Source organism: Triticum aestivum, chromosome 2D (assembly GCF_018294505.1).
Source record: "Triticum aestivum cultivar Chinese Spring chromosome 2D, IWGSC CS RefSeq v2.1, whole genome shotgun sequence".
Classification (NCBI taxonomy): Eukaryota; Viridiplantae; Streptophyta; class Magnoliopsida; order Poales; family Poaceae; genus Triticum; species Triticum aestivum.
The window spans coordinates 647,467,222-647,485,807 of record NC_057799.1 but is presented as its reverse complement, the minus strand read 5'-3'; the positions used below and the strand labels follow the sequence as shown (position 1 = coordinate 647,485,807).

Below are 18,586 nucleotides of genomic sequence, written 5' to 3'. Positions count from 1 at the left end.
CGTGTGGGAAAACATATACACTTGCCATGGCAAAACACATATTAAGTTGCCATGGCAATTGTTAAATTGGCGTGCAAAACCCAAAAGAACTCCAAAAAATGCCATGGCAAAAACAAATTAACTTTCCATGGCAAAAAACCCCCGTAAAATGCAATGATCACCTCGTTGCCATATGACTATATGACACATAGTTACAAAAAAGCCTACATTTGCCATATAACCATTAGAAAACAACAATCTGAGATGGGCCATGATATTAAGACAAAATCTATAAAAAATATTGTCATGTGTGAATGAACTAATAATTTATAAAGTTGCCATGGTATGAGAATTTGTAATAATCTAAGAAATTGCCATGTTATGCTAAACATCGTGATTAGAAATTGCCATGTATTAGGACCAAAAACCTAAATTTGTGTACTACTCACATGGCAAAGTTAGTAACTACAAAAATCACAACAAAAAATTGTGTTCTACTCAGATTTTAGTGTAGCATGGCAAATTTAGGGACTATTCCATACACAAGCAGTGGCAAAAATGTGTTCAAAAAAGCTCATGGTACTCAACATCTAGCAAAGTGAAGGAAATATGCCCTAGAGGCAATAATAAAGTTATTATTTATTTCCTTATTTCATGATAAAAGTTTATTATTCATGCTAGAATTGTATTAACCGGAAACTTGATACATGTGTGAATACATAGACAAACATAGTGTCACTAGTATGCCTCTACTTGACTAGCTCGTTAATCAAAGATGGTTGAGTTTCCTAGCCATAGACATGAGTTGTCATTTGATTAACGGGATCACATCATTAGGAGAATGATATGATTGACTTGACCCATTCCGTTAGCTTAGCACTTGATTGTTTAGTATGTTGCTATTGCTTTCTTCATGACTTATACATGTCCCTATGACTATGAGATTATGCAACTCCCGTTTACCGGAGGAACACTTTGTGTGCTACCAAACGTCACAACGTAATTGGGTGATTATAAAGGTGCTCTACAGGTGCTTCCAAAGGTACTTGTTGGGTTGGCGTATTTCGAGATTAGGATTTGTCACTCCGATTGTCGGAGAGGTATCTCTGGGCCCACTCAGTAATGCACATCACTATAAGCCTTGCAATCATTGTAACTAATGAGTTAGTTGCGGGATGATGTATTACAGAACGAGTAAAGAGACTTGCCGGTAACGAGATTGAACTAGGTATTGAGATACCGACGATCGAATCTCGGGCAAGTAACATACCGATGATAAAGGGAACAACGTATGTTGTTATGCGGTCTGACCGATAAAGATCTTCGTAGAATATGTGGGAGCCAATATGAGCATCCAGGTTCCGCTATTGGTTATTGACCGGAGACGTGTCTCGGTCATGTCTACATAGTTCTCGAACCCGTAGGGTCCGCACGCTTAAAGTTCGATGACGGTTATATTATGAGTTTATGTGTTTTGATGTACCGAAGGTAGTTCGGAGTCCCAGATGAGATCGGGGACATGACGAGGAGTCTCGAAATGGCCGAGACGTAAAGATCGATATATTGGACGACTATATTCGGACTTCGGAAAGGTTCCGAGTGATTCGGGTATTCATCGGAGTACCGGAGAGTTACGGGAATTCGCCGGGGAGAAGTATTGTGCCTTATTGGGCCATACGGGAATAGAGGAGAGAGGCCAAAAGGAAGGAGGCGCGCACCCCCCCTCTGGTCCGAATTGGACAAGGGGTGCAACCCCCTTTTCCTTCTCCCTCTCCCCCTCTTTCCTTCTCTCCTACTCCAACAAGGAAAGGAGGAGTCCTACTCCCGGTGGGAGTAGGACTCCCCCCTTGGCGCGCCCTCCTCCTTGGCCGGCCGCCTCCCCCCTTGCTCCTTTATATACGGGGGCAGGGGGGCACCCCATAGACACAACAATTGATCGTTTGATCTTTTAGCCGTGTGCGGTGCCCCCCTCCATCATAGTCCACCTCGATAATACTGTAGCGGTGCTTAGGCGAAGCCCTGCGTCGGTAGAACATCATCATCGTCACCACGCCGTCGTGCTGACGAAACACTCCCACAACACTCGGCTGGATCGGAGTTCGAGGGACGTCATTGGGCTGAACGTGTGCTGAACTCGGAGGTGCCGTGCGTTCGGTACTTGATCGGTCGGATCGTGAAGACGTACGACTACATCAACCGCATTGTGCTAACGCTTCCGCTTTCGGTCTACGAGGGTACGTGGACAACACTCTCCCCTCTCGTTGCTATGCATCACCATGATCTTGCGTGTGCGTAGGAAATTTTTGAAATTACTACGTTCCCCAACACAAAGTTCATCAGACATAGGTAAAAAATGGGGGAAATGGGACGTTGTACAGATGCAGACACAAAACCGCAGAAGGAGAGCGGCGGCGCATCGACCTGTCGGATCCCCCTCGCCCGTGGTGTAGCTCAAGCTCGAGCACCACCCCGTCGGGCTCCCTTCTGAGGATGGGCGCCGTCTGTGAGGAGCCCATCGTGTTGCCTCACCGCGGACTCATCGCCGGGCACCCCGACTCCACTCTCCGCCCGGTGCACGCCGGGAATCGCTGGAGTCATCGCTGCCTCCCCCAATTCACCGGACGGGAGCAGAGATGGCACAGCGCTGCGCTGCTCCGCCGCCGCTCCTCCTGCTACTATACGCCTCAGCCGCCGCCGCGACCGTCGTCGTGTGATCCCCGCGCCCGCCCTCTTCGCGCGACCACACCTCGAGCCGGGCGGTGAGCTTGAGGAGGGGAGACGACCTAGATGCCCGCCGCCGCGGCGTGGGCGAGCAGGGGGCGCTCTGCCTCCGCCATGGCCGCACCTCTAGTCGGTGGGAGCGGACCAGAATCACGCCGCGCTCCGGTCAGCATCGCCTGAACGAGCTCGAGGAGGGGAGACGACTACCGCGGCGGCGCAGGCGAGCGGGCGGCGCTTGGCCTCCGCCACGACCGCACCTCTACCCCTGGCGAGGATCACACAGATGTATGCGGCCTCGACCCCGCCCAATGCGGCGGCGCGGGGAGCTGGCGGCAGCTAGCGCCGATCCACAGAGACGCTGTGGAGAGGAACAGTGGGTGAGGGAAAGAAAGGGATAAGGCTGAGGGGGGAGAAGGAGACGATGTCGTTTGGTCAATCGGTCGTTCGGGAGTTGAGAGGAAAATCCCGAACTACTTCTCTGCTGACTTGGCAGTGTCACCTGCTCTAAGATGTGTGCAAATCATCTGACGGCAGTCGAGGCGTTCGGGACCAAACGCTAAAATCCTGACGTTCGGGAGTTATAGAATCCGTATATTTATTTTGTTGTAGGAGGGTGTAACTTGAGCAGCCTGAGAGTAACCAGTAAGCGGATCACCCAAGTCTGTACAAGTTTTTATTTCTGCTACATGGTTCCAAAATCCCATTTATTCCCACATATATACCTTTGGGAGAAAAATATGGTTCTAACTCCGGATCTCTCCGTCTTTTGATGTGCATTTTTGCAGAGTAATTTATCGACACGTCTGAGTAGCTAGATGACAAAGGAGTCTACGAGCCTGAGTGATAGATGAAGACATGAAAATATGTGTGGATGAAAAGAAGCAAGCACGTACCTGATGCTGATGGGGCATTGAAACTGTGCATACGAGCACTAGGTAGCGGTATAATGCAGCGTCGGTGTCGAAGCGATCTAGTCGAACGAGCAATCGGAACTTGCTCCAGGACAAGGACCACCCAACCGGCAGTTATCTTGGATCCTCACGATAAGATATACCTCTGAGGAAGAAAGCTAAGTGATAAAATGTCAAAGAGAGAAAGGAGAAGGGAAGAAGAAGACCAAGTCCAAGTATCTATGTGACATTTTTTTGGAGGCCGGGAAGTGAAAATCTCTTTTAAGATCGACCCCGCACCTCTCGGTCGCCCTTGCACAGGGCTACGCGAGGGCGGCTTCCCCACCCGCAAACGCCGCCGCCATCCCTCTCTCCCCACCCGCCGCCGCCAGGCGAATCCCGTGTAGTTGACGGCGGCGGCGGAGCCCATCTCTCGCGGCCTCCCCTTGCTCTGTGGGCGACAGGACCTGGTGGCGGCCGGCGGCGTCCTGGTCCGATGCGCATCTGGGCATACGGCGATGGGACTCGGCGAGCGGTGGTCGACAGTGGAGGTCAAGGTTCGTCTTGTGGCAGCACTCTCCGGCCAGATCGGGGAGATTCGGTGCTTGCGGCCATGACTAAGATGGGGTCGTTGGCCTCGGCCAGATCTGGCCATGGCTGGTGGCTAGACGTGTCCATGATGTCCGGTGGCTGGCCATCGGCCATGGTCACCGGGTTGTAGATGGCACGGTAGCGGGTGCGGCACGTCGGCAATTGGGCGGATCTTGACGGTTTCTTCTAATCACGCCGGGATTCAACCCTTGTACGGGTCCTTGACACCGCGGGCAACTCCGGGGGAAACCTTAGATCTCATTGGGATCAAGAAATGGCGGTGCTTTTTCATCGTAGTCCCTCTTGAGGGCATCGTTTCTGGAGTTTCCTCTGGTTGAAGGGACCAGCGACGCCAGCGGCGCACGGCCTGGTGGCGCGACTGCCGATGAAAATCGTGTCGACTGCGGTCATGGCGGACGATGGTGCCGTCTCCGATATCGTTTCCTTGTTGAGGCATCGTCGTTGCAGTTTGCGTCATCATGCTCGGGACGCTCCGGGGGAAACCCTAGATCTGGGTCTGCCGGATCGGACGATGACAACGCCTTTGGTGTCGTTCTCCCTCCTAGGGGCATCGTTTTGGAGCAAGTGATGGTTGAAGGGGACTAAAGAAGGGGCGGTGTTACATCTACCGCAAGGCCGACGACGGATCTCCATGGCATGGTGGTATTGTCTGGCGCCGTGGTAGCGTCGACAACAGGCATGACAAAGTGATATCTGAAATAGTGTATGATGGATTTGGTGGTTGCTTTATTTATAAAGCAGGGCGAAAGCCTATTTCGAGTAGCGTATGATGGGAATTAGTCGGCAATGACCGGTTGTGTTATGTTTGGCTTAATTAGGGACTGTTCCACTGATGTTGGAGCAGTTATCTAGCTGGCCAGCTTTCTGTTTATCACCCAGCACTTGCAGTGATAAGTTAGCACTGTGCACATTCACATCAAGTCTTTAATGCACCGAAAATGCTTAACTTATGGTTATGGAAGACTTCCACTGATTTCTCCGTGGCCATACACGTAACCACGTAAGTAAATTCCGTAGCAAACCTACCGTAAGTTTGTATATTTGATTTCTGTCTTTTCATGCACTGTTTTACCGAGTAATCTATCTTTTTTTTTTAGAGAGAAGGCACAGAGTAATACATCGACACGTCTGAGGGATGGATGACATGAGAAGCAAGCTGTCTCTTGAGCGATGGATGGAGACGCTAGTGTATTTGTGTGGATGAAAACGGAGCAAGTACGTACCGGCGTGGTGCCGATGGACATGGAAACCACGCACAGAAGCACTAGCTAGTACTAGTAGAGTGCAGCATCACAGTCACAGCGGCCTAGTCCGTCCGGCAACATGAACTGCTCCTTGACAGGAACAAAACACCCACGATGATATATATCGCTAACAAGGCTTAAGCTAAATTTGCAAATCAAGCTAGGAAATGGCAGTGGTGGACGCCGAGGCTCCCTTTCTCGAGGGCAAGGAGGAGCCACTGGCCGGGGTCTCCGACTTCCGCGGCCGCCCCGTCTACCGCGCCACCTCCGGCGGGTGGCGCTCCGCCATCTTCGTCGCCGGTATGCACTGCATATCCTAGAGCAAACTCTTTACTCGATCCAGTTTTATATCGCAGATAGCTAACAAAGGTAGCGGCGCATACCGCGTACGCAGTGGTGGAGGGCGCCGGCAGTTTCGTCTACTACGGCGTGTCGGCGAACTTGATCACGTACATGACAGGGCCGCTCGGCCACTCCAACGCGGAGGCGGCCGCCGCGGTGAACGTCTGGACGGGGACGGCCAGGCTCATGCCGCTGCTGGGCGCCTTCGTCGCCGACTCCTGGCTGGGGCGCTACTGGTCCATCATCCTCGCCTGCACCCTCTACGTCCTGGTAATTATTTAGGAAATTAATCTCGATGCCATCTTTTTCTATTAGACTCGTCCTGATTACTGCTTGAGGAATACCAATTACCAAACCTGGATGCACAACACATATTCTTTTTGTTTTAGAACACAGTACAGAGACGCAGGCGCATATATACGGGCATACACTCATCTCTACAAACATACACGCAGACCATACCCCTATGAGCACCTTGTAAAGACTAGCCGGCATATCATTTGAAGATTAACGAAGTCACCGCAGACGCATCGTAGTCGACGGGAACGTGTCCTCCCACTGAACGTGCATCGCCAGGAATCTTGAAATAAATCCAGGACGAGCACTAGGATTTTGAACTCTAGTGGGTTGGGGATATCATTGTCCTCCTAACCATTCAACCACATGTTGGTTCGCAATACATATTCTTCTTTTAAGGGTGTGCACAACGCATATTTTCATGCACATCACCACAGGCAAAAACTCACACAATGTCTCTACCCATATTCCGGAGAAAAATAAATAATGAGATCCATTCAGATGAGTTATTAAATTTTGGATTTGGTTCACTATGCTCCTCAAATAATGAGGGTATATAGAAAAAAGAAATGCCAATATGTTGTACGGTAGCACCAGTAATTCTTTTAATTCACTATGCTCCTCAATTTTGGAGCTCTCCCATTCAAATGAGTTATTCAATTTTGGATTTGCTTCACATTTTGACAAGGCCAACGACTTTTCAAACCAATCGACAACAACCGGCCTATAAAAACATATCAGTTACGTGCAACCTCGCATCACCTATAGAAAAGAAACACCAATATGTGATATTGTAACACCAATATAATACATGCAGCCACCGATGTAGAAAATTTCTCCACATATGTATGAGTTGATTAGCAAATAACACAGAATCACCTCGCGAAAGGGCAACCAAAACACCACAATATAAATAAAAAGAAAACATACTTCATCATCTCCCCCATTCACCAAACCAAATACTCCCTTAGTTTCAAATTACAAGGTGTATTTGTTTTTAAAAAGTCAAATTTATTTAACTTTGACCATGTTCAGAGCTGAAACATCGACATCCACAATACTAAATAAATAAAATATAAAATTCATTTCACGACAATTCTAATGATACCAATTAGATATTATGGATATTGATATATTTGTCAACAAAATTGGTCAAACCTAAATAGGTTTGACTTATCAAAGACTAATACACCTTATATTTTGCAACCCATGGAGTAGAAAATTTATGAAAACCCAGCAACTTCAACAGCGTAGAAAAGCACGTCCAACCCTTCTTTACACCTAGAATCAGGTACATGTTTGACAAGGACTACATCTAGTGGTCATCCATCAAACTGTTGGTTTCTTAAGACTTGTCTTAATTTTGACGCAACGGACAAGCACTCTACAGTAGAGTAGGCCACGGCCTTGTCACGTCAAACTCATTGCTTTAAAATCTAGTCCTTGAGCGCAATCAGTGGAACTGTAGGTGGATCTCATGGCTGGTGCGTTTCACTGTGACATCGATGTTGACAATAGGGTAGTGTACAATATTTCTGCTGTGGATGATGTGTTTATGTTGAGCTAGTTGTGTAATTGACGACAGGTCGAACGTACGTTACTCCAAAATGTGTATGAACTTCTCTGAAATGTCACTGGCATAATACCTTACTTACTCCTAAATTAAGTGATGTTTGACCCTTGAATAATATGGTCTAGAATGTCTGTACTGCTTGCATGCTCTCCGCCTTCCTTATATATCGATATATTTTTACATTTGGAAGAATGCATACCGTAATTCAAAATAGTTATAACTTATTTGTGCTAGATTTTGGTATGTCAGTATGACACCTGTACATGGGATATGTAGGATTACAACTAGATCAATCACAAACAATTCAAGAGTAAAAAATGATGCTTATTCGTCTCTACAATTCAAGAGTAAAGACCCGCTCACTCAAGTGGTCAGTATACAAGGCTTGGATGCCAGGTACGTGTAGGCGCTGATGTTCATGTAAGATTTGCCAGACGGTAGTGGATGTAATGTCGTCATATTGAGGTGGTGTGCCCAACGCTTGGATAACTGCCTTATGATGGGATAGCCCAAAGGGCGTGATGCTGAGGCGCCCCATGTCGTGCCCGTGTGGGCGAGGGCCTTCGAACCTGCCAATGTTACTGACTATGAGTGTTGTTGCGGACGATTGTTGTGCGCTTGGCACTACCTAGATGGGCGGATCCATGGATATGTAACCACCAATACTATGTATCAAAGGGCTGCGACGCGTCACTTCTACTGTTTGACAAGTTCTGGACCGAGCTGAACATGCCTTAGAACAATGGAATCAGAAGGAACTCAGTGTATCTTATCGAGGGCATACTAGGAGAGGATGGCCCAGGCACAATATACAGTAGAAGTATCCATCTCAGGGGACTAATTTCCTCCCTTTTAATAATCAGCAGGCATAAGAAATAAATAAATAAAATTTAAATGAAACATCCAGCTCTCTTCGAGTGGGTGAAAAAACACAATGTCTTAAGTCGCCTATCAATCCGCATATATTCACGCGAGCGCACGCACTATTTATGCGGTTTAACAACATGTATGTTCATTTCTAGTATTTAGAACACCACATGAGCTCAACCTTATAAACTAGCCTCCCAACACCGAGGTGGGACTAAAACCCACGCCATGCACTGCCATTTTTCAGACAACACATCTTCACATATGCCATTAGTGACAAGTAGGCACGTCCTGCATGAATGGGCATATGCATCAACTTAATAAAAAGCATTTTAAGCATGTTTTAAAATGTCAAAAACTTCAAAAGAAATTTCATGCATGCTCGCAAATGTGTGTGTGAGGCATAAAGTTTTGTGGAAAAAAATGTTTTCTTTTGTCACCGTAAAAAAGACAAATTTTAGTGCTTTTAAATAGCGTTCCACACCATATTTTTTGTCTTTTTGTACATGCCAAAAAAAGTTATTTCTTCGTGAAACTTTATGCACGCACATAGAACATGGAGACGTACCCGTGCAACCCTTTTCAGATTTTTTTAGCATTTAGGAATGTGTTTTCCGAATTGGGCTCATATGTACCCGAGTTCATCTATGCATTTCCCCGCAGTGACGGTCTTTTACTGCCTGTCACTGCATCTCGCCGGAAGATCCACATGTTTCAGCCTAGCCTGTCAAATGGTCATCCGTACCAGCCACATCATATGAGAGAGAGAGAGAGAGAGAGATGTCACTACGCTCGTCTTGGGAGGCCTAATTAGGAGTTGATTGATTTCTTTAAGGAATGCCTAGAACTCATCTAGATGAAATATAGTTTGATCTCATTCACGTGACATCATCTATTGTTCTTGTAGCCCTTATCTATGGGCTTGGGCAAGTTTGTAGTTGCGACCTCATTTGAAAACATGTAGTTGTGACCCCATTTAAAAACTTGCAGTTGCAATCCAGCTTGAAAACTTGTAGTTGCAACCCCACTGAAAAACTTGCAGTTGCAACCCCACTTGAAAAACTTAAATTTGCGACCCTATCTGAAAACGCGCAATTGCGGCCCCACTTAAAAACATGCACTTGTGACCCATTTCCGAACGTGTAGTTGTGACCCCACTTGACAAATTGCAGTCGCGATCCATTCAAAAATGTGCAGTTGCGACCCAACTTAAATTTTTACAATGTAACCTATATTGAAAACCTGCAGTTGTGACCTCACTTGAAAACTTGCAGTTATGACCCATTTTAATACTTCCATTTACAATCTCACTTGAAAACTTGCATTTGTCACCCATTTGAAAACATACAATTGTGAACCCACTTGAAAACCTATAGTTGCGACTCCAGTTGAAAACCTGCAATTGCAACCCTTTTTGAATGCATGCGGTTGCGATCCCATTTGAAGACTTATAGTTAAGACTCAATACATGTAGTTGCGACTCGATTTAAAAACTTACGTTGCGGTCCCATTTGAAAACATGCAGTTAGAACCCTAACTTGAATGCTTCTAGTTGCAGCTGCATTTGGTAACATGCCGTTGCGATCCATTTTTGAAACCTCATAGTTGCAACCTCATCTGGAATCTTACAGTTGCAACCCAACTTGAAGAATGAGTTGCAGCCCATTTGAAAACTTGCAGTTGCAGCCTTTTTAAAACTTGCAGTTGTGACCCGACTTGAAAACTTACAGTTTTGATTTTTTTAAATTTGCAGTTGCGACTCAAAAACTTGTTGTCGCGTTCACATTTAAAAATTGCAGTTGCAAGCTGACTTGAAAAATTGTAGTTGGGGCTCCATTTTAAAACTTGCAGTTACGACCTCGAGTTGAAAGACTTTGGCTGCATGAAATTTTTTGACGATGTAAACTTAACTACTGATAGGAATAGTACTGTTGGTTGCTTAAAAAGCTGAAGCGGTAAAAAAAGCGATGCACGGAAAAAGGCATAACAAAATTATTTTACAAATAAAATATATAAAAATAAAAATAAATTAATAAAAATAATAGAACTAAATAAAGAATGAATAAAAATAAATAACCAAAGTTTTAAAAACCTCAGGTTCTATTCTTTCAGTAAATGACCCTCACGTAAAAACATCGATGGACAAGAAAAAACTGACCACTGACGTAGCCCAACAAACACAGAAACGCAACTCGGTCTATAGAAAAGAAACAACCAGCGGGGAAGCCTGTAATCCAACAAGCATGAAGAAAAACATATAATGGGCCGCGCTTGAAAATTCTGTCGACAACAGCACCAATCTAATCGCCTTCGAAATCGGATGATGGTGACCGTGAATGAGACCTAAGAAAAACTCAGCTAGCTGAGTTTTAGCACGTCCGTTTCTTTAAACATAGGATCAGGTACATACATGTTTGACAAGGACTACCTGCAGTGGTCATCCATCCAACCGTTGGTTTCTTAAGAGCATCTCCAGCCGCGTCCCCAATAGGCCCTTTCCAGACGTTTTTGCCGCGCCGGCGCCGAAAAAATGGCCCAGTCATGCCCTCAGAAGCCCGTTTTTCGCCGGCTCGGGCCGAAACTGGTGCCGGCGGACCCAGGCCGAACCCGGCGCCCTGGGGGGTGCCTGGGGCGCCGGCACAAGCGAAAAGGGCGCGTGGGTCCACCCTGTCGGCGAGTCGAGCGCCTCTTCCCGCTGTTTCTTCCCGCTTTTCCCCCCACTTCCCTCCCTTTCTCTCCCTTCCTCCCGCCAATCTCCCTCCCGCTCGCCTCCCAGCCCGTCACCATGCCACCGAAGAAGTACGTCGTCCCCCGCGCCGCGGCAACCGTGACCGCCTCCGTCGCCCAGCCGAAGCAGAGGAAGCCGAGGGCGCCGCCGTCCAAGCCACCGGGCATGTCAAACGCCGACTGGAGGGTGGAAGTTCAACGACGGGAGGCTGTCGCCGCCGACCGGCGGAACAGGGCGATCGCCAAGAAGGCCCGTGACAACGCGGCGCGTGCGGCTGCGGCTTGAGCGGAGCAAGCCGAGGCCGAGGCGGCTCGCGCGGGGATGATGAATCCACCCGGCATCCACGCCCAGTACGCACCCTGGGGCCAGCAAGGCGTCGGGTCTCCGTCGCCGCAGCCATGGGGATCGCCCTCGCCGGGCTACGCCGACGGGGACGCGCACGGTGGGTTCAACCCCAACGTCACCTTCCCACATGGACACCCGGCCTAGCGCATGCCCTCGCCTGCCTTCGCCGGCGTGCAGTACCCTCCATACAACTACTCGCCGCCCGCCTACACGTCCTCCCCGACGCCACCTTTTCACCGTGGCGCGCTTCCCTTCTCGCACCTCGGCGACGCCGACGAGGCCGAGACCGACATGGAGAACATCATCACAATCGGCTCGACCGCGGCCGCTGCGTCTCTCGGGTTCGTCACCCCGGACGACACGGTGGATCTCAGCGGCGGCATGGACGGCGAGCTCGGCTACGTCTACGTCTACGGCGAGGAGGAGCAGGAGGAGGGGGAAGAAGAGGAGGAGGAGGAGGAGGAGCAGGCGACTGTTCCGACGAGGAGGCGCAAGAAGAAGAAGCGGGCGGCCAGGTCTGGCAAGCCGCGCATCAAGTGGGCGTCCAAGGAGGAGGAATGCCTCGCCGAAGCATGGAAAATTGTCTGCCTCGACCCGACCACCGGCACGAACCAGAGCATCGAGACGTACTGGGAGCGCATCAAGGCACTGAAGCAGCTCTGACACCGCCGAGCCCGCGATCGCCGACTCCACCGATGCCTAAGGCCGACCCCGCCGAGTGATGCGTTGCGCACGCGAACTTGTGGCGCTCTATTTTTTGTACGCCAGACTACATCCGATCGCCGAACTGTGACTTATGATCGCCGGACTTGTGGCGTCTTTTGTGAGCGGGAACGACCAACTTCGAATTTTCTGCATCCTGGGGGCGGCGCCTGGGGGCGTGACGGGGAGCTAGGTCGCCCCAGGGGCCGAGCTAGCGCCGGTTCGCCCCCAGATCGCTCTTTTTAGGCGCCTGGGGGGCCGAACGGCTGGAGATGCTCTAAGACTTGTCTTAATTTTGACGCAACGCACAAGCACCCAACAGTAGTTTCTTAAGACTTATCTTAATTTTGACGCAACGCACAAGCACCCAACAGTAGAGTAGACCACGGCCTTGTCACGTCAAACTCATTGCCTTAAAATCTAGTCCTTGAGCGCAATCAATGGAACTGTAACCCTGTAAGTCGATCTCAAGGCTGGTACGTTTCACTGTGACATCCATGTCGACAATACCCAAGTGTACAATATTTTTGCTGTTGATGATGTGTCTAGGTTGAGCTAGTTGTGTAATTAATGATAGGTTGAACTTACTTCAAAATGTGTACAATATGAAATTCTCTTAAATCTCACTGAAATAACACCACTCTTTTTTTCTTGCGGGAACATCTTACCTACTCTAGTTCCAAAATTAAGTAATGATTGCCCCTCGAATAATATGGTCTAGAATATCCATACTACTCCTACTTGCATGCTCTCCTTTTTTTTTTGAAATAGAGAGTTGTATTAATTAAGTAGAGAAAAAATAGTTCGTACAATCGTGCAAGGCCTCGCTCAACACGCAGGTTGGCACTGTGCCTTGCATAACCCCACCACGCAACTCTCTACGCCCCAACTGGGCAAGACTATGAGCTAACCTATTTTCCCTTCTATCTACTTTGCAAACTCTAACTTCTCTGTTCCCTTTCATGGCTTGAAACTCCTTTGCAATTGTTCCAACCTCCAATCTATCAATAGACGAGAGGATGAGCGCCTTTGTCACCGAGCTGCAATCCGTCTCGATGATTAAGGGTAGATCCGTCCCCGACATTGCCTTCCGTAGTCCTTCTAGGCAAGCCATGGCTTCCGCGCAGTCCGTTCCATTGCATCGCGGTATATAATCCCAAGCTGATAAGATAATTCTTTCATCATGGTCTCGAATCACAGCTCCCCAGGCTCCACTCCTACATTCCTCCAAAAAACTTCCATCAACATTGACCTTAGCCCATCCGAGCTCTGGCTTTTTCCATCCTTTTTCCTTTGTATTATCATGTTGTTGCACGGATGGCAATTTAACCATCGGACTTTTCCCTTTACGATCTATCTCAGAAGTTCCATCCGCAATCAAGCGGAGGTTTACAAGGTAGTTTTGCAGAAAACGAGCAGAGTGGGAAATTTTCGCTTTACCTTTTGCGAAGATCGCGTCATTTCTATGGTGCCAAACACGCCACCAAAAAAGCATAATTTTTTGTTTCATATCTTCACTCACCTTATCTAGCAGGATTAGGACCCAATCCCTTCCAGTATATTCTATTTCATGCTCAGGGGGCAGGTTCCATACCTCCTTGAGTTCGTGCCACAGGGCCCTTGCAAATGTGCATGGTTGTGCCATATGGAAGCCTGTTTCATCATCGGCCGCACATACATTACAAATTGGGGTGAGGCCTGGGATGCGACGAAATCTATTAGTTTGAACCGCCAGTGACTCTGTTGCTAGTCTCCATGTAAAAATCCGTACTTTTTGGGGTACATTTGTCTTCCAGATATTATTCCAAATATTGCGATCCCCTTGGGTATTGTGGCTGGACCCAATCACCATAGAATCCTTTTCGTCCATGGCTAACCGGTATGCGCTACGAACACTGAAAATTCCGTTTTTTTCAGGCTGCCAAGCAATATAATTCTCTTCATCATAATTTGGTAGTCGGATACTTAAAATATCATTTGCATCTTCACGTGTAAATATATGCATGATGTAATCTTCCTTCCAAGCGTGACTCTCCTGGTCGATGAGGTCTGCTACCCAACGAGTTTGGGAGCTTGTTGGATTTATATTTACTTTCATGTTTCCTCTCGGGATCCAATTGTCTCTCCAAATGCGGACACTATTTCCGTTGCAAATGCGTCAAATACATCCTTTTTTAAGGAGTTTCACCATGCATGATGCCCTGGCAGCCCGGCGACGCATTATGAATAAACGCCGTGTCTAGCAGATCAGCCCCATGGTAGTATTTTGCCTTAAGTACTCTCGCGCACAAGCAGTCAGGATGTGCAATAAGTCGCCATGCTTCCCTAGCAAGGAGAGCCTAGTTAAAAACTTTAAGATCTTTGAATCCCATACCTCCTTGGCTTTTACGTTTTGTAAGTTTCTCCCAACTCAGCCAATGAATACGTCGACGATACCCAAGTGTACAATATTTTTGCTGTGGATGATGTGTCTAGGTTGAGCTAGTTGTGTAATTAATGATAGGTTGAACTTACTACAAAATGTGTACAGTATGGAATTCTCTTAAATCTCACTGAAATAACACCACTCTTTTTTTCTTGCGGGAACATCTTACCTACTCTAGTTCCAAAATTAAGTAATGATTGCCCCTCGAATAATATGGTCTAGAATATCCGTACTACTCCTACTTGCATGCTCTCCTCTTCATTAGGATTAAATTATTTCTCCAGAATAACAGTTGTGCAGTTTGCTCCAAGATATATATCGGTATATTTTTACATTTGGATGTATGTGCACCGTAATTCAAAATAGTTTCAAACTATTTGTGCTAGATTTTGGTATGTCAGTTGACACTTGTACATTGAACATGTAGGATACAACTAGATTAATCGCAAACAAATCACCAGTAAAAATGATGCTTATTCGTCTCTATGGCCTGAATGGTAAGTATAGACCCGCACGCTTAGGTGGTGAGTATATAACACTTGGATGCCAAGTACGAGTAGGCGCCGATATTCATGTACCATTTGTCGGACGGTGGTGTCTAGTCCCATGAGGCAACTAGATGTGATGCGAGAGGTGGCATGCACAACGCTTGGCTAACTGCCTTATGATGGGATGGCGCAAAGGGCGAGTTGCTGAGGTACACCATGCACCATGTTGTGGCTGTGCGGGTGAGTTCCCTTGAACCTGCCCATGTTACTGACCATGACTGTCCGACACGATTGTTGGTGTCACCCTTGCTCTTCTTGTTCTTGTTGTGCCATTGATCATAGAGGGTTGGTCAGAATTTTGTCATGCGAAAAGGAACAGAGTTGGTACCGTGAGGAAAACCGCGGACGGGTGCACTTGTGAAGAGCGTGCTGGTGGTGTTTTTTCTTCATCTCCTTGACATTCATCAGCGAGGGTCTGCGAGCAAACATCAGGAATGGTTCCATAAAAGGTATGAGGATGGAGATGTTGTTGTCCAGCTGCTCGCTGAGCCAGGAAGATATTGAAGAAGGAGGCCTCGTCGTCGGTAGGGGTGCCGGCATTTGCGAGCATGCTTGTGATGTTTTAAATAGTAGGACAATAATCAACGACACTAGAGTAAGGAGGAGTACAAAGCAGTTTATCTTGTTGTCGCGGAACAGTCCGTTGAGCGCCCACACTGGTCATGTTGCTATAATTGAAAATACAAAATATGTTATCTCTCAAATGTACCGTTCTTCTTCATGTTTTGATTATAGTCACAATTCAAAACAATAAAAATCAAGTACACCTATTATTAAAAATATGCAACTATCAATTATCTCCGGAGACTGAAGTAGTACTCAAATAGTATTTTCTAATTTGTACAACCACACTAACACTAGTGATCACATACTGTAAACAATAATTGACGGTTCAAGATTTAAGTTTGGAACAACACTATGCTCAAAACATCATAATTTTGTGGACTGAAGGTAGTACAATTATGGCTTGACTTATTTCCCCCTAGCTATACAACTAAATGTAAATGCGTGGAGGACTTTGTAGAATAAGTACTACATATTAATAATCACAATATTAGTAAAAGATCCCACATTTCTAGATAATTTTTATTCCATGCTCTCCTCTTCCTTTACTAATAACACTTGAATTATTTCCCTAAATTTCTATTGGAGATTTTGCTACAGAATATATAGGTGTACTTTCAGATTATGTGTGCTATCTTTTAATATAATTGGTGGCACTAGACCATATTTTCTACAAACACTCACAAGAAATAACTACTCATATACATGCAGGGTTATGGCATGATCACTCTAGCATCCACACTCCTGACTCAGCGACCATCATCGACCCTCGACAACGACTCTTCTTCTAACCCTATGTCACCACAGGTAGCCTTCTTCTATGTCTCCCTCTATCTCATTGCCCTCGCGCAGGGTGCTGACAAGCCTTGTGGACTTGCCTTTGCCGCTGATCAATTCGACGCCGACCACCACAGGGAGTGTGCCGCCCGCAGCTCCTTCTTCAATTGGTGGCACTTCTCCATAGCCATTGGTATCGCTGTCGCCATCATTGTCGTCAGCTACATCCAGCAGAATCTTGGTTGGGGAATTTGTTTTGGCATGCTCTGCACCGTCATGATTTGCGCCTTTGTCGTCTTCCTCGTTGGTATTCCCACATATCGCCTCCATGCATCCATCATTGGCTCCGGCAGCCCCTTTATCCGTCTCGGATGTAGTCTCACCACGCTTGCCAGAAACTCAGGTTTCTCCTTCCATGCTAAAAGACGCACGCATGAAGATGAAGACGCCACAACCAACTTGGAGGAGGCTCGCGGCGTCTTACGTCTACTGCCGATCTGGGTTGCATGTCTAGCATATGGTGTGGTGTTCGTGCAGATCACGACACTTTTTAACAAGCAGGGCCACACCCTAGATTGCCATATCTTTGGTAGCCTAGAGCTGCCACCGGCCATGTTGCAGGCGTTTTGGCCAGCATCTGTCTTGTTGTTCGTTCCCTTCTATGACCGTGTTCTAGTGCCGGCCCTACGTTGTCTGACGGGTACTCCATCCGGGCTGACACAACTTCAACGAGTAGGCACAGGCATGGCTGTGTCGCTTGCAGCCATGTGCGTGGCGGCATTGGTGGAGACCCGGAGGCTAGAGATGGCACGTGAGCACAACCTGGTTGAAGACACCGAGGCGACGGTCCCGATGAGCTGGTCATGGCTGGTGCCGCAGTACGTGATGGTCGGGGTGGCCGACGTATTCGTGATAGTTGGGATGCAAGAGTTCTTTTATGACCAAATGCCTAGCGAGCTTCGTAGCCTTGGCATAGCGCTCTACTGCAGTGTGATTGGCATCGGCGGTTTCATCAGCGGCACTCTCATCTCACTCATTGACCGCATCACACGCAAAGGCGGTGGTGATAGCTGGTTCTCTGACAACCTCAACCGCGCCCACCTCGACTACTTCTATTGGCTGCTTGCTGGCCTCAGTGCGGCTGAGCTCGCGCTGTACATCTGCTTCGCTAGAGCCTACACCTACAAGGACAAGAGAGACTTTTGAGAGTGATAACCTAGAACTGGAAGTGGATAATCTGCAAACAATTTGTCACTCTATTGGCCTTTGGTCACTTATGTGGTACTTGAAGAATACGCATCTTTGGTTGTTTAAGAAACCTGTTTCATTTTATTGTTTTTCTGGCACTTGGCTTTGTAACAACTTGAGAATGTATGCCAGGAAGGCAACAAAACATTTCCTTTACTAAGAAAAAACTATAGGTAAAGAAGCAACCAATTTGAAAACAACATAAGTAACCCTACAATACCCTCTACATGTTCATGAATCATAATTTTAATGCATGTGAAGCTAAGATGAACTTATGGAGAAGCTGTGATTAGACTGCACACCCAGGTGTTGTCATGTCTATCATTCTACATTCTGACGAGACGTTTCCGTTGCTGAATGGTAGCGCACTATGAGCCCAAGGGTGAAATCCTACCCAACTATATAACTGCTTGGGCAAAATTGAGACAACTGCAACATCGGTGGAAACTTTTTCGTACCCACAGCCTCACCCCATGAGCTTGTAGATTATTCTTATCACGTGTGTGGTTCTATGGTATGGCATTGGTACTTGGTACAGGTTGTCACGACTTTGAATTTCATACAAATAATGAGTAGTGGGCATAAGTCAAAGTGAAACATTTGTCGTATAATTTGCAACCCTATTTTATTCTCTAATAATCTTAGAGAATATAAAAATTTGCAAACCTTTCAGACTCTAAATTTCTTTAAAAAACAAGGGAATTCCTCGATGTATCAGCCTTCA

At 47.1% G+C, this 18,586-nt stretch overlaps 1 protein-coding gene across 1 annotated transcript; it reads left to right on the top strand.

Annotated features, from left to right (window-relative positions):
* Positions 1 to 5,472: 5,472 nt before the first annotated feature.
* Positions 5,473 to 17,953, top strand: LOC123055353 (protein NRT1/ PTR FAMILY 5.10). Its single transcript, XM_044479349.1, has 3 exons — positions 5,473 to 5,746; positions 5,841 to 6,058; positions 16,549 to 17,953. Exons 1-3 carry the CDS (start codon positions 5,614 to 5,616, stop codon positions 17,818 to 17,820), a joined length of 1,623 nt encoding a protein of 540 aa, XP_044335284.1. The 5' UTR covers positions 5,473 to 5,613; the 3' UTR covers positions 17,821 to 17,953.
* The last annotated feature ends 633 nt before the right edge of the window (positions 17,954 to 18,586 follow it).